General features: G+C 40.4%; 1 protein-coding gene across 1 annotated transcript; it reads left to right on the top strand.

Annotated features, from left to right (window-relative positions):
* Window positions 1-13268: 13268 nt before the first annotated feature.
* Window positions 13269-16151, top strand: LOC147883077 (laccase-22-like). The gene is made up of 7 exons (XM_087399883.1): window positions 13269-13440; window positions 13518-13669; window positions 13833-14080; window positions 14255-14386; window positions 14502-15085; window positions 15201-15561; window positions 15642-16151. Exons 1-7 carry the CDS (start codon window positions 13330-13332, stop codon window positions 15770-15772), a joined length of 1719 nt encoding a protein of 572 aa, XP_087256009.1. The 5' UTR covers window positions 13269-13329; the 3' UTR covers window positions 15773-16151.
* Window positions 16152-27021: the final 10870 nt, after the last annotated feature.

Raw genomic sequence — 27021 nt, 5'->3', positions numbered from 1 at the left:
TCCCAAGTATTGTTCTTATACAAAGCTTTCATTTCTTCATTTACAGCAGTTTGCCATTCTAGCTTATCAACTGTATCTTCGAAGTACACTGGCTCTTCTGTAGCCATGATGGTAGTCATAAGAGCATAGTTGGTGGTTTTAACCTAAATTGCTTTGCCTTTCTGAGCATATGTCAATCTAGCTAGAGGTTTTCTTTCCCAACTAGACTGTTGAAGTTGTTGTGGTTCTACTTGGGGTGCTTTTGGCAATTCTTGCTCTTCTTCATCAACCTTTTCTGTAGATGATTGAGTAATCGGTGTGTCTATCTCCTGTGTATTTGAGGTTTTCCATTCTGATTCCTTATCAAAGATTACACGTCTGGAGATAATGACCTTATGGTTGATGGGATCATACAACTTGTATGCTTTGATGTCTTCACTGTAGCCAACCATGATGCATTTACATGACTTTGCATCCAGTTTTCTACAATGGTCGTCATGCATGTGGGCATATGCTATGCAACCAAATATGCAAAGATGCCCAATGTGTTACTTGTGTCTAGTGAATGCTTCATAAGGTATCATACCCTGAATCGGTTTGTTATAGGAAGATAATTAAGAAATTAGTTTGCAGTGGCTATTACTTCTACCCAATACTAATTCGAAAGATGCTTCTCACTAAGCATTGCTCTAGCTAAAGTACCATTCTTCCTTTCAACTTAGTGCATTTTGCTGTGGAGTATCTACACAAGTGAATTGTCTTCAAATGCCATGACTTTTGCAAAAGTTCATGAATGCTGAAGACAGGTATTCACCTTCGGTGTCTGATCTCATGGCTTTGATCTTTTTGCCTGTTTGGTTTTCTACCATGGCTTTGAATTCTTGAAATCTAAAAAAGACCTCAAATTTCTCTTTTAGAAAGTAGACCCAATAATATTTGTTGTAGTCATCAAAGAAAGTCAAGCAATAAAGTGAACCATTGATGCTGCGGGTCTGGGCAAAACACCATACATCTGTATTAATCAAATCAATAATACCTCATGCTCAAGAGATACTTCTACCAAAGTTGGTTCACTTTTGTTTATCGAATCAGCATGCTTCAAAAACTTTCCAAGAAACTAAAGTTTTGGAATTCCAATTGTCATATTGTGATTTCTGAGCTCTATCAAGCTTTTGAAATTGACATGTCCATATCTCTTGTGCCATTTTGTGGATAGTGGCATCTATTGCGGTTGAGCTATCATGGCATGCAAATCTGGTACTGTAGCTAGCATTCCAAATAAGCATTCTTCCTTGATTGCTTTTCCTACTAGTTGATATCCTATAGATTTGTATCTCATAGTGCATTCATCTCCATCAAAGATGACTCGATAGTCGTGTTCCGTGATTTGACCTACTGACAAGAGGTTCTTGCTAAGCTTCGGAACATAGAGTACATCTTTCACTAATCCTTTCGTACGAGTGAAATTGTTCATAGGGACAATGCCTTTCCCTTGAAATGGATTTGGTGTATTATCTGCTATGTAGATGACATTCTTCTGACCTTCTAATGGTTTCATCTCAGTGAACCATTCTTGATGCTTTGTCATGTGAGATGATGCACCGCTGTCGATGTACCAAGGATCCTGATCTGCTTGGTTGACTTGATAACTGAAATCCTCTTTTGAATTACAAGTAGTGTCAAGATACACTGTATCACTCTTTTCCGTATCCTCACTTGCAAACATGTTCTCAGGATCATTTGCACAATGACTACATCAATATGACTAAAATGTCCACCACGATGATTTTCTCTTCCTTGAAAATTTTGTCGATTTACTGCTGGATTGATCGCCTTGGTCGTACTACTTCTTGCCAGCAATCTCTTTCATAGTGTCCAAACTTATGACAATAGTTGTTGCAATGATGTTTGATACATTGGTGGACGCATTCCCTCATACTTGGAATCTTTCTCAATTGGAATGATTTTCTCTTTGTTGATGCTAATGTTGCTGAGGATGATGATGTGTTGATTCTAACTTTGATACTAATTTTGTTACTGATGATGACCACTTTGCTGGAATGATCTACCTTTGCCTCTACTTCTATCTGAAGCTGTGAATGCCTAATCATTGGAATGACCTTTGCATGTGTGAATGGCCTGAGTCTTGAGTCCTTCACCAAGTAAAACTAACTGGAGCTCTTCCAGTGTCATAATTTACCGTTGGATGGTAATACTTTGGACTAGATTCTTGTATCCCTCTCTTAGTCCATTCAGGATGACTTGAACCATTTCTACTAGATTCATGTCTATCCTGCTCTGCTGCGAGTTTATTGTTGTAATCTTTAATCCTGAGTACGTAAGCATGACCGGTTTTGCTACTGAGCGGCAGTTGATGGAGACTAGGAGTCAGCCGTTGGGAGCCAGGTGAGCTCATAGTCATTGCCAAGGTTGCTCGTTTGGAGAGGCTGCTTACTAGAGATGGGTGTAGGTAGAGCTTTGGGCTCTCTCTCCCTCTCAAAAGATTTTCTCTCAAATCTCTCTTAAACAATAGAGCAAACTCAAGGATCTCTTAGCAAATCTCAACAAGGCTTTTCTCACAATCTCTCGCAAATGGAAACTCACTCTCTCTTGGAATAAAGCTAGAGTCTTTCAATGAATAGAAATGCATGACGGAAATTTCGTTAGGTAGAAGAGAACTCTCAATCTAAAACTAAAACTATTCGTGGAGAAAAAATGATCTCCTAAGGCATGCCTACAACTAATCTAGGAGACTACGCCTAAGCTCTAATACCATGAGAAAACATGCGTGCCTCAGGATCTATGGAGTGCTCTAAGGTGGATGGAACTATGTGTGGAAACATAATGAAGAGAGTGCTCATGACATGTACCTCAAGTCAATTAGGTTCCAAGATAGATTAGCTTGGACTCATAAACATAATCTTGAGTGTATGTGCATTTATCTATTCAACAATACATGATAGACTTCTTATATAGAGAGATCCCTTTGAATAGTCAACACTTGTGGGATCCTCTAATCTTCATCTCTCCTTATGGATGTCCTCAATCCACATCTTCACATCATGTAGTCCACATCCTAGGGTGGCTACTTTAATATATTCCTATACCATACCTTAGTCTCTAATTATGTGCTCATGGCACCATATCTCAACACCACTTGCTGCCTCAACTCTCCCATCACGTTTTTTAATTGTAACCAAACTGAGAAACCTAGTTTCTCAACCAAACTTGTACCATTTGACCTAAAACGAACTCCTCCCATCCAACTACCACGCTCCTTTCATTCTCTCTCATTTCTCTTGCTTCCCCCTCATTTCTGAGCACCATTTCAAAATTTTCTTTGCTCCATTCCTCTTTTTAAATTTCTTGCTTGCTTCTAAGCGAGAAGTTTCTTCTCTATTCTCCCTCCCATGGGATGGACTCTCATGCCAAAATCTCATCACTTCTCTTCGCCACTGCATTTCCCTCCCATTTCACTCATTATTTCAAAACTTTTAAGATTTTCAAATGAGATTCAACGTATCTTCTTCTTTCTCTTCATTATTTCAAAACTTTTAAGATTTTCAAATGAGATTCAACGTACCTTCTTCTTTCTCTATTTTGGGAGCTTCTCTTTCAAATCTCACCTCTTCCTCTCTCATATGAGATTCTCCCATGATCAAAAATCATTTCATTCAGGAAGACAAGGCAATCAATGTTTTGAGAGAACCATGAATGATGCAGGGTGTTTGGAGTTTAGAAGGAGCTACTGGACGAGATTCTTTAAGAAAGGATTGAAGAAGATTGGCTTTTAGGCATTGTAATTGCTGATGCATGAAAATCAATCTTTCTTTTTCCCATCTCTCAATACTAGTCACTTTCCTGACTGCAATCTCTAAGGTGCATGATTTTGAACCATTTGTGAAGGTTTGGGGTCTATCCAAAAAACTTGTTTGGAGGTTCTGGTGATAATGTTTGGAACAATGCAACATAGTGATTATGATAAGATTTGTTTGTTAATGATGCAACTTTGAAGAAAGAGTTAGTTCATAGCTCATTTTGTGTAGTTGTGCTATTTTGTTTTATTACATGGTTTAAAAAAGTTGAAAGATTTGTTTGTTTTGTAAGGAATTTCATGAGAAATGAGTCTTTTCCACTCTTACTATCAATAATTTTCTACATAATTTTGCTTGAAATAGATTTTGAGATGTTTGGGAGCATATAATTTGTTTTGAAGCAAGAATCATCAACTTCAACATTCCTGGAACACAAGAGGGACGACTGGGAGGGACAAGTGTGATCACATTTTTCTTTCAAAGAATCTTGCTCCAAGAATTAGGTACTGCTCATCATTAATGTAGATTTAGAATGTTTTTAGTTTTCAACTCAAATTAGGGTCTATCATAGCAACTTGCATGAGACAATGAAAATAACCAAAATTTATGATGCAGCTTTGAAGAAGTAGTTAATTTGTAGTTTGTTTTGGTAATTGTGTTGTTTTCTTTTAATACACGATTTGAATAGGAAAAAAGATTTGTTTGTTTTAAAAGATACACCTTACTATTGACGTTTTTTATAGAAGATGGTTTGAAACAGATTTGGAGTTGTTTGGAAGCATATAATTAGTTTTGGAGGAAAATCTATCAACTTTAGCATCCTGAATTACAAGAGGGACCATTGAGGACAACAAATTTGATCATGTTTTTCCTTCAAATATCTCTGTGAGGTATTATTCATTCACATAGTCTAATAGTGTTTGATGATAAGTAAATGTTTTTTTAAATTTGTAGATTTCAATCGTTAGATTTTGCATGCAATTGGGGTTTTCATTTTTGCTTGGTTTGATATCTTTCTAAAACATGTCATGTTTGTATCTTGTTTGTTGATGCCAATGTTATATTATATTAGGTGGAGAGTGTATTAAATCATGCAAGCCCCTCAAAATTAAAAAAAGCTGGATATCCATTTTCAAATAGATGCAAAGAATGCACCATTTTTAAAGAGGAATGAATCCTCCTTAGCAAGTGAAAGTGATTTAGTAGCTCTTTAAAATGAAGGGAAAACACATATGGACTTGTGGTTAGAAGGGAAAATATATATCCAGTAGGTCCACAAACTTGTCAGACTCCTCAATTCCATGGATTGTCCAGCTTAATAAAGTTTTTGTGTAAGGATGAGAATGGTTTGTTAGGATATTGTCGAAGGTTGATTGCTCATAGAGCAAGTAGCCTTCATAGCCAATATCAATCTTTGCTTAATGAAAGAGAAAAAAGGATTGCAACATTGGAGGCTTGAAATCAAAGTTTGGTATCATCTTTGCAAGTTACAAGTGCTCAAATGTCTGCATATGATGGCATAGAGAAGAAAAATCAAGAATTATAGGTAAAGGTTCAAACATTAGATGCTCAATTGGAATAGAGCGCTATAAATAAAATTCACTGATAGATGCAAAACATAGCTATGAAGGATGAGATAAAAAAGTTAGAAAAAACATTATCATTCATGAAGGACACTCCAATGGGTCCAAGACTATGTAAGAGGAAATTGCATCCAATGGATGATATATCCAAGAAAAGTGGCATCGAGTGAGAGCTTGTAGGAGTGTTTTAGAACTCATGTCTATTCATGATGAAACTCTGGTGCTATGGGTGAAGTGTTTACAAAAAAAATGTTGGAGTTTGTTATACAAAATCCAAAATTCAAAAGTCTAAAATAAGAGATAACATCTGAGTCAATGAACAAAGTTGTTGAGCATTTCAATGCAACTAGTGTACAGGGAGTTTGCATTACTACAGGGATAAGTACAATGGCATATCGGCTCATATTTAAGAGCTTAAAAACATCATTTCTTTCTATGGGAGCAAAAGTTAAAGCCCCACTTCTTGAACCAACTGATGTCAATGAGGCTAGACATGCACTCAATTTGGGTGTACTTGATTTAGTCGGTGAGCCCCAACATGTATGTAGTGTACTAACTTTGAAAACAACGGTTACAGCCTCATCTTCAACAAACAATGCTAAATGGATGTGTTGAATGTCAACAACAACTTCCTTTAAGAATGACAAAGAAGGTCATCCTAGAAACTGTCAATAAAACTTTACAAGACAGAGACAAGAGCATGATTTCATGATCAGCCTTGTACAAAATTTGGCATAGAGATTTTTGCCATGTCTTGCAAGACACCATCAAAGCAAAGGATGTCAAAATATAAAACATGTGATGAATTAAAAAATGCCATTGAACTAGTAAATGTGAGCGGCAGCGAGGAAGATATATTAAATGGTAATCAATCCATTTATGTCATGTGCAAGATGCTCAAAAGTTGTATGCTTCTTGGAGAGAGGAAGCTATTTCACATGTCGATAAGTCCATGTGTCCATGTGCATCACCATTGGTGGCATGGACCAAAATACAACAACTTTGCCATGATATAGACATATCCCATTGGCATTGCAGGGCAAACGTGGACTAAAAACACACTTATGTGGAGTATTAGTACATGGATACCGAATCTTTTGTGATGTATGGATTGATAGTTTGCACGACCATGATAGTAACCAGGTTGTTACATCAATCATGAAAGTAATAAGAAAGGTCAGAGATGCTCGCGGATGTTTACCTAACACGTTGCGAATACAAGCTGATAATTGTTGGAGAGAGAACAAGAATAAATATATATTTGCTTTATGCTCTATGCTGGTTGGTTTGAAAATATTTGAAGAAGTGGAAGTTGGCTTTCTTCTTGTTGGCCATACACATGAAGACATAGATCAAATCTTCAGGTTATCTTTGGTGAGTTGAAGTCAATAAATGTTTTGACAATAGAGGATATGCTATTTTGAATTGGGAGGGTCACAAGGAAGAATCAGAAGTGGCTGTCTTAGAGAGGATGGTAGAATGGAGAGCATTCATAGAGCCACATTCACAAGCAAGAGATGATGCCCTAATAGGACACACAAATCCACACTACTTTCGGTTTCACATGCATAACAATATTCTAGTGATGCAATGGAAGTACTACTCAGTAGATGGAGATCACTTATGGAGTGAGTCATATGCTTTATTACAACAATGAATAATTCCATTGGAGGAAACTAGATTTGTTCTTGTAAAAAACAAATCACTTGACATAGATGAAATGAAAGGCTTGAAAGCCTTCATTAAACATCTTCAAAGTATGATGCAAAAATATCTTGAGCAATCAACTCAGAATTTCGAGATAATTAAATCAACTGAAGCACTTATCCAATCTTTAGAAAGATAAGAAAACTTAATGAGCATTGAATACTGTGAATCCTTTTGGCTGGAACAAGCTAGGTCACCAAGTTTTCCTTTGGATATAAATATGTCAGTAGATATGGAGGAAGTAGAGGAATGCCTTTTACCTCGAAAATATTGTGGCAGGAAGGGAGACAAACCCTTACCAGAGCTTATACTAATGAGATTGAAGAGGGTCTATTTGTTGCAGCTTGGGCATCTGTCAGAGTTGGATGACCAAGGTGGCCCAATTTGGGTTGCAAAGGTTGCTAAGATAGAAAGGGATGACAAGGGAACTCCTATAACATTCACAGCTTTATGATATGAACCAAAGCCATTGGAAAATCTCACAAGAAGATAAACAATAAAACAACTCTATGAGGGATGCTTGCAAAAGAAACGTGAATGGGTGCAAAATGATGAGGGATTAATAGGGAACTCCTATAACATTCACAGCTTTATGGTATGAACCAAAGCCATTGGAAAATCTCACAAGAAGATAAACAATAAAACAACTCTATGAGGGATGCTTGCAAAAGAAACGTGAATGGGTGCAAAATGATGAGGGATTAACAGAGGTGGAAGTCAGTAGCATTATTCATTGCTGGAAATTGAGGACACAAAGTTTTAAAAAGAAGCATGGATACAATGTTGAAAAATGTCTCACAATCCCTGATCCAAGTCGTGTCCATATTAAACATCATTTGGCAAGACTTGACCCATCAAGCACAAATACATTAAATGAATCTAATGACTCTAAACGAGATTCAGATGCATAAGATAATGTTTTGTATGCTTTTTCCATACAAATGGTGTATCTATACACCACCAATAAGATAATGTATTGTATGCTTTGTTTTTTAAAAAAAGGGTGTATCTATACACCACTTATATATTGAATTCAACAAACTCTTTTTTTTTTTTTTAATGGTGTATCTATACACCACTTATATGTTGAATTCAACAAACTCTTTTCATATGGTGTCATATTTTCACTTTATCAGCATAGTGTTAAAATTGAACTAGAGTTAGGAGACTACTATTATTATTATTATAGTTGTTGGATGGGGGCACCATGCACAAGTTTGGGAATTATAGCTTCATTGAGCCATATTTTTTTTTATTAGAGGTCACCACTTGACTTTTTAGCTTAATAAGGCCATATTTGTATATAAGTGACCCATTTAGTGCTCTTAAAAACCCAATTTTTGACTCACTAAATTGAAGTTGAGTGGAGAGGATATGCTCCAAAAAAAAGTCCAAACCAGGAGAGAAAGTCCAAAAATATTGAATAGTGTGTTAAAAGGATAGTAGTTTGTGTAGTTGTCTATCTCCCAAGTGACATTCTGCACTACCTCATAGGAATAATTTCACTAGTGTCATTCTCCACAACCACATAGCGAGAATGGCACTAGTGCCATCTCCATAATCTTAGAGGGAGAATGCCACAACAATATTTTAAATAATGAATGAATTTCTTGGAATTATACTCCATAGGAATTATTGATGCATGGAAGGAGAGGGGGCCAAATACTACAAAAGAAAACATAAACGAGAAATGGGTAAATTGTTAGAAGTGGTATCATGAGAGAGAGACTTTGAGGTCAATAAGGATGTTGGAATCAATTATGCATGGAAGGAGATGGAGACAACTAATACACAAGAGAACATGCCATCATAAATGGGGACAACTACGAGCAACCTCATTAGCAATATATATGTGGAAGTGGTATTATGAGCTAGCAAGTCTGAGGTCAACTTTGATCTTGGTGATGTTGGAATTGGTGATGCTTGGAAGAAGATGGGGATAACTACTACACAAGAAAACATGCTATTAAAAATGTGGAAACTGCAAGCAACCTCAATAGCAGTTCACTTTTAGAAGTGATGTCAAGAGCTAGCAACTAAAATTGGATCTTTGTGATGTGCCAAAATAAATGAACACATAACACAAGGTTGAAGGCGACTTGGAAAGATCTAGCAACTTTTCGGCTAGTCTAGGTGTAATCCATATAATTCCATCATCCCTAGATAAACCAAGGATGAATGTGATATTGGACTTGAATGGATTCCTTTAACCCATTGCTTGTTTAAGTCACCCTTATGTATGGCCACAATAGTTATATGGGTGCATCAAATTTCTAAGGATCTTGCCAGGAAAATTTAATGTAGGTGTTTGGTCAACAACAATGGAGCATAATGTCCTTGAGATGGTAGAAAATATTCAAATATATGCAAAGGAAAACCTCCCTTTCTTTGTGATACGGGCTCTGCAAGGATGCTACACTTATAGTAAGAGGATGATAAATAGGTCCGACAAGATTGGTGTAAAGGCAATGTTCAAACCCTTAGCAAAAATCTTGAAGGCATTTGGATGTGATGCTAGGAGGACAATACTTATTGATGACTCTCCATACAAGGCTTGCATCAATCCTCCATCCAATTGCATATTTCCTCATACATTTATTGTGCAATATAAAGAAGATATTATTCTACTGGGAGAGTTGATGCCTTACTTGCTACATCTTAATGAGGCCAATGATGTGTGTGTCGTGATCAAGAGTAATTGTTATGGAGAATTGCCAGTGGTGGAGGGCCATAAAGATGCAAACCTCATCCAAGAAGTTCTTGAATAATGGAGTGAGCACCAATCTCAACTTAACATGCCACAAATAAGTATGCTAAGGGTTTGCTCCACCCATCAATAGTATGAGTACTATGCAAGCTTCTCATCTGGTTATAGAACTAGGGTATAAAGGTCACAATATCAAGAAGCACATTGCTAAGTTCCTTAATTAAAAGACTTCTAAATGCATATTTTCCATGAAGGTACATATGCCAAATTTTCCTTTGATTTTGTTTCAATGGTTTTTGTAGCTAATTGGGTTGTCTTTTGTCATGTAGAAAGACATACTTTAAAATCATGCCTGGGTAGGTACATACGAGAACGTGATCCACTTGGAACACCAAAGTTTCCTATCCCCATCAAGTAAGTCTTTCATATTAGAAATATGGCTTTTGAGGTGCATGAGGCATCTATTATAGGCAATGGCCACATAGCTTATTTGTGCATGATTCCATTAAGAAAAGGACTACTATTCTCCATTAAAGAGGTGAGAAATATGCATACAGAGATTGGAAGAATTGTGTGAAGTTAGACCAAGGCTGAAGAATTACTCTATCCAAGAGGACCCTTATGTTTATATGGAGGATATGGTGTACATTATTGGTGATGTTCGGCATGGCAATGTGGTCGAGTTTATCATAGTAGCTATAGGAATACAAATTCAAAGACAAATGTTTGTTATGTATTTTCCCTTGATTTACCACACCTTGGTGTATCTCCATGAGTAGTACATAAGTTGCAGAATATGTACACATTTGTTTTGAAACCATAGATGATATATGTGCAAAAGAGGAGCTACTTGTGGACTATGAGTTTTGATAAATGATATTGCACTCATTTGTACATTCCATACTAGGCCAAATCATTTTTTGCTTACCCGTTGGAATTTGGGGCTTAAATGTTGTGCATGATGTTTGTTTAGATAATGTGTGAACATAGTTAAGCCAATGCTACATATTCATATTAACACTCTGTGAATGGCATTGGTAACATGACATTCTTCTTAGGACTATAATGTCAAAAAAATTTAAGAGATGTTTGAATTTATTGTTTCCATTTGTGCATCCATGAACTATTAAGTTTTCAACAAAAGAAGAAAACAAAATACCCTTAATGAGCAATTCAACTCTTACAATGAATAATTTCAGTCTTAACATCTAGAAGTGCATATTGACTCATGTCCTTGCATCAACTATAATCTTGCATATCTCCACTAGGGCTTCTCGGGATATGAACACCACCGAGGGTGATGATATGATGGAAGGCCACATGGATAAGTTAAGAGCTACTAAGGTGTTTATGAACACCACCAAGTTTCATGAGATGATCCTCACTCTTTAAATTCCAAGGTGTTTATAGACTATGACTCTCATACCATTCTCCCTAGCATAGAATTATGGAGGAATGACAACAGTGGATCGATTCTTCCCATTAAGTACGGATAAGCTAAGAGATACTAAGGTGTTTAGGAACACCACCAAGGTTAATGAGGTGATTCTCACTCCATAAATTCCAAGGTGTTTTATAGACTATGGCTCTAGTACCATTCTCCCTGGCATAGAATTATGGAGGAATGGCAAAGGTTTGATTCTTCCCAAGGGTACTATAAAGTGAGAATTTAATGATGCTTTGATTTCATAGTGAATTGTTAAGTTTTTTGCAAAATATTGCATGATTTGTCTTAAGATGCAATTATCAAGTGAGAACATAGTTGACATTTCATACTTCTGTGAATGATAATGTAGTTGCTTTTGCCTATTTCTTTAGTTTTTCATGTAGAAAGACTGCAATTTCTCAAAATACTGCCAAGTTAGGAATTAAGATTTTCCTGAATTGAGACTAGCATAGTGCAATTTACATTAAGGCATTAGAGACTTGAAGTTGTTATCAGGCTCAAACTAAGGAGCAACCACTTTTGTATGGCTAGAATTGATACCTGCCTTTGTATATTAGTTTTTCATGGAGAGAGAGAGAGAGAGAGAGAGAGAGTATATCATAAAGTATGAACACTTTTCTTTTTATTCACAAATATAGACTCTAGCTTCTAGCTTCCTTGATGTGAGGTTCCAAAAACCAAGGGTTTATGTTAGATGAATGGAAAGTTTTAGAAACTATCTTTTAAATTTAAAAATGAAAGGTTTAAAAACCTTTAAAGGCATTGTAGTTATATTTTTCCTTGAAGCCTACAAAATGGCAATACAAACCTTTAAAGGCATTGTAGTTTTTTTGTCAGGAGAGGATGTTCTCTCAGGTACGGAGCACTAGTGGGGGTTTTGTTGCCGGAAATGTCTCACATGCATGCACAAGCGAGAGGCGGATCGGGTGACATGTGGAACGGTTCACATTCGAGTTATTGTGCAAAAGAGAACTCAGAAAATAAAGCCCCCAAAAATAATTTTCTCTTCATTTGGAGTCCTTCACTAAGACCTGCGAAGGGCAGGCCAAAAACAATATTAAAGATTTATAAAACTAGTAATTTTAGCTTTGACAAAACATGGCCATTGCTTAGGCTACCCACGGCAGGCCAAAAACTTTCCGTGCACACTATTTGATGTACTTGAGTCTTGCCGTGGCACAGCCAGAGGTGCGTAGGCAGTTAGTAGACTTAAAAAAGTGAGAGCTCAAATATTGATGGGAGATTATTTGGATTATTAGATGACACAGCTGAACTCAGAGCAACAAGAAGGCTGCAGGTGGAGTAAGAGGCGTAGAAGGCTGCAGGTGGAGTAAAGGCGTCGGTTTGGGAAGAAGTTAGAACTGGATCTTTTTAGCTGTAAAGAAAGATGCAGTCGGGTCACATGGATCTTTTTGTATTGCGTTAGACTCTCTGAAGCGAGCTGGTCAAGTCTAAGAATAGACAACATAACGCCTGTCATGAGATTAAAGATGAGCAGACGTCCAGGGATTTCGACAACATGAACGTGGGTTCACAATATAAAAATGAGAATCGTTACAACCTTCCCTTTCACCTAGTATTCAATATATCATCCAGTTCGTTGATCCCTCATCTGTTTCCCCACTTTAATCTGTTTGAGCATCTGTTTCACAGTTTAATCTCTTGCAGCAGCTGCTCTTTCCTTCTCATCGTGCTTCTCCCTCCCTCCTGCCTATATTTATCTTTTCCAGTCCCCAGTTGCCTTTCATCAACACACAAATGCTTACCAATATCCATTCAACCTTCGGACCTGCTCCATGGTTTCGTCAACGTCGACTAACACTAATAGATTGTTGATCCATCCGCATCACGCCCATCGTCATCTGCAGTCTTGATCAATCCTCCACTGGCCGTCTTCGTCGCCTGCAACAACAACACTCGATGGTGAACTTCCCTCATTTCCCTTCCGTCTCCACTAGTTCCTTTCCCCCTCCATAAAAGCGTCTATGCCGCCCCCCCCTTGATCGAAACATCATTCTTCTAGCTGCTCTTCTCAGTGAAACGCTCACCGAAGCAAGTCCAATCTCACGTGGATATTTCTTGTTTTTCACCATGATGTTAACCAGGACTCAATTCAACCTCCGGCAAATCTTGGCTTTAGTAGTTGTTACAACCACCCTCTGTGATGTCTCTTCAGCCAAGGATCGCCATTTCGACTTTAAGGTGAGTTAGCTACATCAAACTAAACTCGTCCGTACTTCAAGATTGCCTCTTATGGAGCCTCCTTTTGTCGTTTGCAGGTACAATACACCAATGTGACCCGCCTTTGCCAAACAAAATCTATCGTATCTGTCAACGGACAGTTTCCTGGTCCAACAAATTATGTGAGGGAAGGAGATAGGGTGATTGTAAAGGTTACGAACTTGGTATCGTACAACGTAACCATTCACTGGTAACCTATGATAGCACAGTTGTTGCAAATGAACGTGATTAACGAGTCCGCATACTGCAGTTCGCAATTTTAACGCGTTACACTACGGTTTGCAATTTTTTCCTCGCTAGTTTGCTGTGAACGTTCGCCCTCGTATGACATCTCTTTGAACGCACCCTTTCAGGCATGGAGTCCGTCAGCTACTCTCCGGTTGGGCCGATGGGCCGGCTTACATCACCCAATGCCCGATTCAAACAAACCATTCTTACGTTCATAGGTTTCGAATCGTTGGACAAAGGGGCACTCTGTTTTGGCATGCACATTTCAGCTGGTTGAGAGCCACTGTCCATGGAGCCTTTGTCATACTTAACAAGCACAAAGTATCGTATCCATTCCCCAAGCCTGATAAGGAGCTGCGACCGATCCTTCTAGGTCTGAGGCTCCTTAAACGATCTCTATCTAGTAACGATGTGACTCACAAAAATCTCTCTCTCACACACACACACACACACACACACACATAAACAAACACACAAACAGGCGCGCAAACACACACATAAGCATTAAATTCGATCGTTCGCAAATTGATTGAGCTTGTTGCTGCAGGTGAATGGTGGAATGCGAACGTGGAGGACGTGATCGCGCAGGCACTTACCCCCCCGAACACGGGATATAGCGTTTCCAATGCCATTACAATCAATGGGCAGCCTGGCGATCTTTACAATTGCTCGTCAAAGGGTAACGACAACTCAAACGAACTAAATCCAAAGTCCAAACTATCGAAAAAACGAAGAGCGAACGGCATACTTCCATGTCTTTGGGTGCTAATGGTGATCTCTTTTCTGTTGTGCAGGGACACTCGTCTACCATGTCCAGAAGGGAGATACTGTTCTCCTGCGGATAATTAATGCTGCACTGAACTTCCATATGTTCTTTGCAGTGGCGAATCACAGTCTGACAGTCGTAGAGGTCGATGCCACGTACACAGAGCAGTACACTACCGATGTTATTCTTCTTGCTCCTGGCCAGACTACAAACGTTTTGTTGAAAGCTAACAAAAAAATTGGAGAGTACTATATAGCAGCTTCCATCTATTCCCCGCCAAACCCTGCCTTCGTTCCATTTCCTGCAACCCCAACAACAGCTATCCTTAGATACCACGGGGCTGCCGCTTCTTCTAACTTGACTCTACCAATCTTTCCATTATTCAATGACACTGCATTCCAAGCTAATTTTACCCAGACTCTTACAGGAAGGAAAGGCAATAATTACAACGATATGCCCAGGACTGTCGATAAGGATCTTCTGCACACTGTGGGTTACGCCTTGCAGCCTTGCCCTGCCGGAGTAACGTGTACATTCCCCATCCCGGGCGTTGTAATCAGAGCGTCCATGAACAACATTACTTTCATTTCTCCAAACGTTTCCTTGCTTCAGGTAACAGTCTTGCTGAATTCAAAGAGAATAATCGACAGGGCATATAATGCTCAGTAATCACACGAGCTTCACATTAATCTTGACATGAAGCAACTTCTTTGATGCGTCCTTTCAGGCGTACCACTATAATATTAGCGGCATCTATACGACCGATTTCCCGAGTGTTCCTCTCTTCCAATACAACTACGCTGCTGTCAATCCTGCCGACCAGTTGGGTATGGTGGGTACACGGGTAGAGGTCCTTCCGTTCAACTCCAGCGTCCAAATAGTGTATCAAAATACCGCAACTTTATTCTTTGAATCACATCCGATCCATCTTCACGGGCAGAACTTCTATGTCGTGGGCACTGGGAACGGAACCTACAATTCGAGTACTGATCCCGCTAATTTCAATCTAGACAATCCTGTGTCAAGGAACACCATTTCAATTCCACCCGGAGGCTGGGCTGCTGTTCGATTTCGTGCAGTTAATCCAGGTACAGGACTTTTTGCGTCTGAAAAACCAAAAGTTGATGATTCGTTACATGTAGCTCACAAACTCGATAAATGTTTACAGGGGTTTGGTTTGTCCACTGTCATTTCGACATACACCAAGCATGGGGGATGGATATGGCGTTCATCACACAGAATGGCGTGGGGGCTTCCCAGACGCTACCTCCACCACCAAGTGATCTTCCCCCTTGCTAAAGTAACGCAGAAAGCACTCACCTAGGATGAACAGGGTCCAAGTTTGCATCGAATCAATCAGAATAACGGAACCGGCCTGGAGGCAACGTCGAATAATTATGTGAGCCATCAAGCAACAATGAAGCAATACTGGAGTACCCACAATTGTGAGCCGTCATTGTGTACCACATAATTCTTTACAAATTTGGCAACGCACCAACGGTATAAATGTAGAGTGCCACACTTAGATCAACCGCCAGATGTCTCTCATCTCTTAAGAGAAATTAAGGGCATGACTCACACATTATAAGGATCTTTCCTTAATTAAATGAACTTCAGACGATAGCTAGCAGAATACACTCACTGGATGAACATCTTGCTTTTTTCTGAGAATTTGCACGGCATCAAGGTGGAATAAAGGCTTGAGGCTCATCTCTCGATAATCTGTACACATTGCAATCACAATCATCAGTAGTAATTAAGCAGCTTGAAAGTTGCATCAATTGACATTACTTTAATAAACTAATTTCAGTCAAAATTTCCTTCGAATATGTATAAGAGTCTTTAACAAGTTATGTAACTTTAATTCTTGATTCGAAATATTAAGTCAAATCGATTCTTAAACAAATGCGTACCGTGACGATGTCGCCAGCTCAGCATCGCCACGTGGCTTAATGTTTACCTTGCGCCACGTAGTTGCACTTAGGTGGATACCATGTCACCTGGTGGTTACCATGCAACCTGTCGTGCATGGAACCGTTGTCCTCACGCATTTATAGACACTTTGGTGGATCATTCAGGCCACACTATTGATGAGCGTCACAACAACACAAAGCAACTATAGACGCACAAAATAGCAGGCACATCTATAGGCGTCGCTTGAATAGAGAAATTACGGGCGCATCTAATAGCGTGTCTAACAGCTTGTTTATTTGCACGTGTATTAGCAGTCTATTTACGCATCTACACTGAGAAAATACGGGCTTGTCTAACATTGCGTTTATCAGCGCGTCTATTTGTGCATGTATTAGCGCGTCTATTAACGCGTTTACACTGGGAATTAGATGCATATTTAGATGCGTATTTAGATGCAAAACAGAGAATACAGAAAGTGAGATTTTGGTATACATCATTGCTTTCCAAACATTGCCCATGATTACCAAAGCACATAATTTTAACAAAAACATCAATGCTTTTTTGCAAGCCCACATATACAAGAATTAAGTGAGGTGAGGAGAATGAGACAATATGTAAAATAGTTTTGCCAATATCAATGATGGGCTACAGTTCAATCTCATCCTCAATGAGATCAACCCTTGCCAAACTATCTACTTCAAAATCCAAACAAGTGTTTAGATCTACAAATACATTCAACCCACTACTACTTGTGCTACTCATGTGCTCATCGAAATCAACATCACCAATGGTAGGCTCGTCCTCACGGGTAATGGCCTCAATATCTATATCTCCTATCTCATAATCATCCTCCTCTCTCGTATCATAGTCATCATCATGTCCATGGCCATGATCATCCTCCATACGCTCCATATTAGCAAATGTACTATACATTACTTTGGAACGTGGCATAATAGGTATGACATGCCACCATCTATTATTATCCACCATTGGTTGATAGACAACCTAATTCAAACACAAATACAATCATGTTATTTTCCTTGCATCAAATATTTAAAAGCGAGTATTTTTATATGTGTATATGTGTGCACAGTACTTGTTTACATTATTGCGGTAGTACTAGTGTGTCCTTCCTACTTTGCCAAAACTTTGTGGAGTCAATAGTTACAAAGCCACTTGCATGGCATTTGATTGTTGCATTAGGGCCTCTTTCCACCATGTCCTTAAACCACTTTACATCCAAAACATACACAAAGAAGCATCGAAAGTCAAGCTTAATAATATCTTGGATTATGCCACAATAATCATCCATGGCTCCATTGGCTCCCTCAAAGCTAGCAATGATGCCGCAATCTTGTGTATTTCTCTTATCATCAATCCGTTGTGTTCGAAAATGCTTACCCTCACACCATATAGCATTGAATATAGTACACTACACCAAGAAAAAATCAATTAAATAAGCAATTTAAATTATTGAAAGCTCCTAACTTATGCATAACATTCTATATACCGACCTTGCTCATGCATCCCCTAGCATACTCCCATTCTTCCATTGTGATATGCATCCCCTTGTCTTTCTCTGCTTTCTCCATTTCATCAAGTAGCCAATCCACATGAATATCCTTTAGAAGTACTCTTAGATATTGAGGGTATGGCACACGAGATCCGTGGTGTGTACGAAAGAGGGCCCTTTCTTCTTGTCTTCTTACCTTTGCATCCTCGTATCTTGTCACCCATCTTTTCATCACATCACTATTAAGCACACAATAGAGGTTGATACTATTATGCAACTCCGTGTCTATTACTTTGTTGTGTCCTTTCCCTTGAGGCACAATAGAGGTCATCCTTAGGTCTTCATCATCTCTCCATAGTCATGGGAGAGAGCTATCCACATCAACAAGAAACTCAGAAATATATACAAGTGACTCTTGTACCAACCAACCCTCAGGCATGCTACCTTCGGGTCTTGCATTTTGTCTCACAAGCCCTTTAAGGTCTTCATGAAGCGCTCGAGGAAGAACAACCATCGTGCATGTATAGTACCGCATATAGCAATCTCATCCACCAAATGCACTATAAGATGTAGTTGACTTGTGAGAATAGAACGTGGAAATGTCTCCTCCACTAAACAAACCACCTCCACTGACATAATTTAAGCATTCTCAAGCATGGTGGGATCTATTTCCTTTGAGCTCACATACCTAGAAATGAAAAAGTACACCATATTAGCAATATGAATACCTTGCATGGAGCATTGATACGCATCATATTTTGTATCATGTAAAGTACCTCACAAGCTCGCCCATCTTGTAAATACAATCTTTCATGTCCTTCGATGCACTACGTGAAATGCTAGTAGGTAGTATGAATTGAATCCACGAGGAGGTGGTTATTAGTTGCTTATAATTATTCACTCACAAATTGGAAAGAGATATTATGCACATAAAATACTTACTTGGAGCATCTTGTGCCAATCATGAGATTTCAAGCCATATAATTGCTCCACACCTCTTTTCTTGCTCTTTGTAAAGGCTCCCTTTAAACACCTCATGCATCTAGTGGGAGTACGAATTGTAGTAATAGCGTGCTTCACTGCTGCCATCTCTAGCTTTGATAACCTCCACGGTGCATGAGGTAAAAAAACACGCCCATTTGGTCTCTCTTGTAGCCAAGCTTCACGCATCCTCCCTGTGGTATGTAGATCCTCCCTTATGCCTACGGAATCTCGTGTCCCATTCAAATGCTCCCAAATGGTAGATGCCACATTCTTGAAGATATGCATGGGATCAAGCAGATGATTGATCTTGAGGTGGGACCAATATGGTAAACGATAAAAGATGGAGTATCTAAACAAAATAAAGTGTTAGCGGGCAATCTTTATTTCTAGCCAATATAGCACACAATGGTTACAAACTCGTATCGACTCATGCCAAGTGGTGGAGGAGTTGTGGAGCCGTCCCAAATTCTCATCCAATCTCCCGCGGTGAGTGATTGTGGGAGGACTTCATTCCAAGGGGCAACATATCTAGGATGATCAGGTGGGAGAAATCGATGGTGATTCTCATAGATGGCCTTATTCAATGCGTCTGCCCGTGAGGCAACTAGCGAAGTACCACAAACAGGACATGCATGGTAACCCGATGTAGTGAGACTTGAACAATAGACACAATTAAGAGTTGAAGGTGGGTTTAGGGTGCCACATCCTTTGCTTATTCATAATTAGAAGTGCAATGCTTACCTGAACACTCGCCATAGCCTAGGAAGTCATGCATCATCCACATCAAGACTGCTTTGTAGTTGAAGTCTCATGACGAGGAAGGCCTGCTCACATCATGCACCTCGATACCTCTCCAAAGTATCTCTAGCTCGTCAATCAAAGGCTCCAAATAAACATCAGGATTTTTGACTTTATGTTTCCCTGGAATTAGAAGGGACAGCATAACATTTTTTGAGACCAAAGGGGTTCACACCGTCCATATCCAATCCAAGTCTCAAGCTCCTAGGTTCTTCCTTGAAGCTTGGCCATGTGTCTTCAATATGCTTCCACGCAGGAGAGTCTGCGGGAGTTCTCCACTTGCCATCGGTTGATCGATGGGAGGAATGCCATGACATGAGCTCTACAATGGATTTGCACTTGAACATATGTTGGATGCGAGGGATTGTGGGAAAATGTCGCAGAACCTTATGAGGCACATCCAAAGTTTTGAGATTGCTCTATATCTTGCCTCTCCACAAGTAGGGCACTCTCTTGCATCCTTATGTAGTCCACGAAACAAAATGCAATCGTTGACACATGCATGGATGCGCTTGTAATCTAATCCTCCAAGAGAGGTCACATGTTGCCTTGCCATATCTCTTGAGCTCAGTAATTTATTCTCCCTTGGAAGCATTTTACACAATAGCCTGCACGTGAAGACCATAAATGAGGAAAAGCATTCGTAGCATAATTTACCATGTTTGCAAAATAGACTTTAAAGTTTACTTGAGTAATGCATTCAAACTTGCATTGCTCCATCCATAGATGGTTTGCAATTTTAGTAACTCAAGGGAGGCACATAGAACAGAGAATGTGCACCCCTCAAACAATGGAGTCGATGCTGTAGTAAAAAGACCATCTTACTCCATGCTATCATCCCTTCCTTGATGCACATATAAATCCCGCACCATATCATCAAACACCTCCTCCTCCATGGCTTCATGAGGTAATGGCAGAGGGCTACTATCACCATCACTCCATGCATCCGTAACGGTCCCTCCTGAAGATCCCACCTCATATCGCCGATGCTTCGCCCCCTCACGGCGAGCATAGGGCAACATATGCGGGTGTGGCACTACATCCTGTATCAAAATAAAACGGGATTATAACTCAAACATATGAACACCCATAGGTATCTCAATCAACCTTAACTCTTTAACACTTACCATGTTTACAATCGCATCCCATTCTCCATACTTTGAGATGTGATTGAGTGTAATCCTGCGTGCACGTGCGATACATGTTTCCTCGACATCGTTCACACATACATTTGAATTTTAGCTCCAACCACATTTCGCGATGGTGGATATGGAGGGATTTATCCTCACTGGAACTACTTGTTGAAGATGAAGACATCCTACAAACAAACAACCCAAAAAATTTTGCTTTTCTTCAAATATTTAATTTTAAACTTTGTGGCGCGTCTAAAACTGCGTCTGTCTGTTCTGTGGTGCCCGTCTATAAGCATGTCTAAAACCGCATCTGTCTGTTCTGTGGTGCGCGTCTATAAGCGCATCTAAAACTGTGTCTGCTATGTGTATTTAGACGCATGTATAGATGTGCTATTAGATGCGCCTATAGACGCGGTTTTTAAATTTGCTTTAAGCGCGCTCGCTTTGCTTTTCTTTACATTACTTATACTTCACGCAGCTTGCTTGCTTTGCTATTAGTAGATCCACAGTTTCGACACTTAAGAGGAAGGCACCCACACTTACTTCCAAGCTTAAAGGAGAAGAGGGTGAACAAGGAAGAGAAGCAACTTCGAAAAAGGAGAAGAAGCTTCCATACCTCTATCCAAGATAAGTCTTTTTACAGTTGATCTTTTTTGGAAGTTTGCTCTCTTTGGATTTGTACTTTCTCGTATCCAAGAAACGCATGATTTTGGTATCAGTGTTACGTTTTTGTATCGGGCGCATGTCCTTTTCTACTTTTTAGAAAAGTCCGTCTGTCAGAGCGTGTCTATAGGCGTGTCTAAAACCGCATCTACAAGCGTGTTTAGACGTGCATCTAGCCTATTTGCAGACACAGACAGCTGCGTCTATAGATGCGCTGTTATATGCAAAAATAGACGCGCTTCTCAGATGCGTCTATAGACGCGCTCCGACAGTAATCTTTTCTTCCCTTCCCATTTCTTCTCAGCTTATCAGCAATCGTCTTTTTTTCTTTTTTCCAATTCATCATGTGGCTAGGAATCTCTTAGAGCTCACCTGATCTCCGGGAGTCTATTTTTAGGGACTTATATAACCTTTTAGGGCACCCTCCTAGTCCTGCGGAGTTATACGAGTATATGATAGGTACTCCAAACCCCCCCCAGGAGTCGGCACTATAGACTCCAAACCACCCCACACCAGGTGAGATTACCCCAGTAGAGTCAGCACAGCCCAGCCGGCTACACAGCGCGGGCCCATCTCCCATGCCATCTTATGCCCCTTCCCCCATGCCGTCTTATGCCCCTTTTGCCATGCCATCTTATGCCCCTTCCCCCATGCCGTCAGGAGGTCCTTCTGTCTCGCAGAGCCGTCGGCGTACTCCTGTGCAGTCGAGACTCGGTTCTCTAGCTATGAGTGGTCCACATAGTCCCATGCAGTCTCCAGCTACGAGTGGCCAGCGTACTAGCTCGACATGACATGGTAGCAGGCGTAGTAGCAGGGAGAGCGGTGGGGGATGCATGGCACAATGCTTTGGGAGGGGTGGTGGTGGGGACGATGATGATTCAGATGATTTAGATGTGCCTCCAGGTGATGGTACGATATTCTATGATATCACTCGGATAGGAGGCATCTTGATGGATGCACGGGGGAAGGACATCATGGCCTTCATGCGCTCTGTAATTGCTAACAATTGCAGAGATTGCTTTATCCACTACAAACACCAGCCAAAGAGGTTGGCTGATGAGACCCTCGCTGCTGTTTGCTCTAGGTATCCTAACCCCCCCAATCGTCAATTCACAGATTAATGGGCCAAGTCAAAGATTATTACGATACTTGGTGATAAAAGATCTTCGCTTAAGAGGCAGGCACTAGCGGAGCTTGCCAGGCTCGAGGGAGGTCAACCACCAAGTGCCAGGCACAGGTGGCAGTGACAACTAGCTGCACAACCATCAAATCGCAGCAAAGTTGCAGGCCCTTTTGGGGCAACTTGGCGGCCAATTAGCAGGTCCACTGGGTTGTGTAGGAGAAACCTTCAACAGGAACCGCATCGGGTCAATTGACCCAACCCAAACAAGTCGGTCAACCGACCCTGCAGGTTGGTCAACTGACTGGTCTGGTTGGTCAACCTACCAGCAATTCGGCCCATGTACCAGCCCTATAGAAGGGGCTCTTTGCTCCTCATTTCAGGAGGCAGCTCCCAGCCTCCAACATCACTTTCAGCCAGCATGCAGCGAGGTTTGGGGTCAAATCTTTACTTATAATATTGACATTATTTAATTACTTTCAAATACCTCGGGGCCGCTCCAATAGCCTGGATATACTGCTCCTTAGTAATCAACCCGTCATGATAGAAGTGCTTCCATGTATCTCCTCTCCGATGGTGGTGGTGGTAGGCTATCTCAACAGGAGTAGGGTACCTACCCACAATATCAAGCTGCAAGAAGCCACAATTTGCAGAGGGGTTAGTACAAAAAAACAACCTCCTAATAAACTACATAAGCAATATAATTTGAGATCGATACTTACAAATTGGGCCTATCATGATTCAACACCCCCTGCTCCAAAATGCACTCTTCCATATTGCTCCATCTGGATCCTTCGTGCCTCCACGTGCTGCAGACTGGGGTCCTCCCTCGCTGACTTCATTGCTTTCTTCCACTCATGCTTGTGAGTGGTGTGGGGCGGGCCTATACATTGATATATGTTGTCCCTTGTTTACAGGTCTTTGCACAAGAAGACGAGGAAGGAGGCGGAGAAGGGAGCACAGAAGGGAGCGTAGAAGGGAGCGTGGAAGGGAGCGAGGATTAGTCGTAGAAGTAGTGCTAGCTACTCTTTTTTTTACTTAAAGCCACTGGCTTGGCTTCTGCCTCTTATATATACACTCCTCTTATTTTTTGTACTTGAAGCCACATGACGTGGCTTAGCTTTGTGCTATATGTACATACAAGCACTTTTTGAGCTTTCAATTTTATTGCGTTTTGGATTTGTAATGTTTTATTTGGAATTGTAATTAAAATGTGATTGGCTATAAGAATTGAATTACACAATGTGGAAATGGGATTCTTATAACTATATAGCATACACAACATACATAGCATTCTGTAAATTAAAAAAAAAATATTATGTAGCGCGTCTATCAGTGCGTTTATAAACACGTCTATATACGCATCTGTTTGTTTGAGAAGCATCTATTTGCGCATCTATAAACGCGTCTATAAGACTGTTTATAAACACGTCTATACACGCGTTTAACGATGCATCTGTCTATTTTTTAAAATTTTTAGTAGAGCGTCTATTTATGCATCTAGATGCACATCTATACACACGTCTGTCTGCTATATAGATGCGCTGTTAGATGTGGGTCTCTAGACGTGGAAATAGACGCGTAAATAGATGCACCCATAAGTTTTTTTTTAAGTTCAGTAAACGCGTCTGTGTGCGCATTTGTGGGTGCTTTGTCTTGTTGTGTGTTTCTCTCTAGTTCTGTGTCGATCTCTCTGCTTTCTCTTGTTGTCTTCTATTGCTTAGTTCCGCTCTCGTTGTGGTTAGTTGTTATGTTAATTGGTGGAGACGCCGACATGGAAGCTGAAGGGAATAAGCAAGTTCAATCGAATCCTGGTGTCACGCTAGAAATCATTGCCAATTTGCTTTCAGAATTAGTTCACTCGAATGTGCATGTGGGTAATTTAACTACTCATCTTTCTTCACGATAATTTTCTACAGTTGGTGTTATCTCTGTTTTACCCAAATGTAGGTTCCGAGGGTGTTGGTCACCTACAATCGTGTCATTGCTCGTTGTAGCATAGGTTGTTCACAAGTATAGCATAGGTCATCGGGTCGTTCTAGTCAGAGGTGTAGGCTAAAGCATGAAAAGTAGATCTCATGCGCACGTGAATGAGAAAAAGAGCTTGATCATAACGATTGGTGGAGGCTCTCGCCTCGATAGGAGTTCAAGGGTTTAGAAGGGGGTTTCAGGGTTTCAAAGAGGAATAGGGCTGAGAAAGCTAACTCGGAGTTCCAGGGTTCAGAGGGGGTTGCAGGGTTTAGGAGGAGTCCAAGGTTGACGAGTGGAGAGCTAGGGAGGAGGAAGGGAGAGGGTGGAGGAAGAGGAGGAGGAGGAGGAGGAGGAGGAGGAGGAAGGAGGAGGAAGGAAGGAGGAGGAGGAGGAGGGGGGAGGAGGAGGAGGGTAAGGAGGAGGGAGTACAAGGGTAGAGAGTGCAAGGGTAAGGGCATGCTAAAACACGATAGTGTAAGAGAGCATCGATGCAATGGAGATCAATCGCATGAACATAATAGTTAGCTTGAACATTGAATCCCAAAGAGTGGGAGATTCATTCCATTGAGAGATATTTTTACATGTTAGTCTCTACGTAATTCATAGTAGGTACCTCCGTGGTGGGACTTTTTTTGGACAGGAGTCCCTCCACTTTTGGGGGGGGACTTTTTGGGCCTCTACACAAAGTGGGGGGACTTTTTGGGCCTCTACACAAAGTGGGGGGGACTTTTTGGGTCTCTACGCAAAGAGGAGGGACCTCCAAAAGTGTAGGCTTTTAGTCTTTCTCTCTCTAAATTTAGACTCTCTCTCTAGATCCCGATTTTGCAAGTATGATTGGATCTTTTTTAAAGAGGATTTTGGCTATCCCCATCCTTTAAGATTTATCATACCATCTTTCAGGCTCAAGATATTACAAGCGGAGCTTTGCCGCTACTCTACACACACAATGCTCTCATAGTTGCTGTCCTAGACTGCACTTCTGGCCCTTGTTGCCACAAGGTTAACAACTCCCCTCGAATGATTTGATTACCCATCCTCGGGTTATGGTTGTGTCTGCAAACAATGTTGTGATGTGATTGTCTTTACCCAATGAGTATGGTAAAGATGGCAGCGGTGACAGATGGAGCGAGCTTCTGTCGATCTTTTCCTTGTAATCCACGAACATCGTAGATTGCTTGCTCAATTTTAAAGAAGCTAGTATCGACCATTTCTTCAAACAAACACACATAACACCCTTGAAGAGATATGGCCATTTGAAAGAGGCGACTTGTTGTTTGAGCATCTATCTGTTGATTTGGATTGAAGATGAGGCTGGGCAAATGGTCATCAATGGTGAGGGACACCTCTAGGATGACTGCTAAGGCTTCACTGTATCTTGCACTTTCCTTGAGTGTTTTGTCATAACTGCTTTGCATAATTGATGCATGTTTGTCCAAGGATCTGATGAGTGTTTCTTGGCTTGTCCATTTGATTTTAGAGTTTCTATTGATTAACAGCCAATTGCAAGGAGCATCTACATTATCTGGATCATGATGATTGACATCCCACCTGTAGCGAGACAAGGCACTGCATCAAATGTGGGATGCGTGCAAAAGGAAGATGCAGCTTGCATGTATTGAAGGAGGTACTTTTCATTGAGTAGCTTTGGTCAATGCCAAGCAGGCTATGGATCGAATTTCATGCTGATGTCTGGAGTGATTTGTGCTTGGCGGATACTCGTTGAAATTTTGGAGAGTTCCCATCCTCTTCTTGACTGCATGTTTGGGTATTGCCTCCAAAAATCACCAATGGGATTATCGGGCATGGGAATCCTATCTGTATCTTGTTGCAACTCCCTTGTGGGTGTGTGAATTGGATTATCCAATTCTTGAAGCTCATTGATGGAATCATTAATGGTGTCTTCCATTGAAAACTCAAGGGAGATTGGAGGAACATGTGGTCTTGGGGGAGAGGAAGAGGTTATAGGGGAAAAGCTTAAGGTCAAAGCAAGTAGTGACTTTGAGAAGGTAGAAGTAGGGATGTTTGTCGAAAGTGGAGGAAGAGCACGGCAAATTGATTTAGCAACTTGATAATCCTTAAGGGATGGATTTTCAAGTGTTGGGAAAAAAGTAGGTGTAACTGGATGATAGGAGTTAGATTCTTGGATTAAGCGATAGTGTTGAGAGGCATTGGCAAAGAGGCATGGCAAGGAATATGGATTAGCGTGGATTTCCGAAAAGGTATGGAGGATATTACTCGAGTTAGGGAGGGATGTGAGTAGATCAAAATAGAGAGTGGCAAGACAGGGGAGATTAGATTGAAGGTCGACCACATATTCCGCTAGCAGATCCTTGGCGCTTCTGGTAGGCATTAACAACTTTAATTTTGGATTTTTATGGGAGTTATATCCCATGGAAGTTGCTCGTGATTGTTGCAGTAAAGGTAGGAGTCCGGCTACTACTCGAAGAGGGGG

Source organism: Dipteris shenzhenensis, chromosome 28 (assembly GCF_047967505.1).
Source record: "Dipteris shenzhenensis isolate YYH24624 ecotype China chromosome 28, Dip_SZ_1.0, whole genome shotgun sequence".
Taxonomy (NCBI): Eukaryota; Viridiplantae; Streptophyta; class Polypodiopsida; order Gleicheniales; family Dipteridaceae; genus Dipteris; species Dipteris shenzhenensis.
The sequence above is the reverse complement of the archived record's forward strand: the minus strand, read 5'-3'. Positions and strand labels throughout refer to the sequence as shown.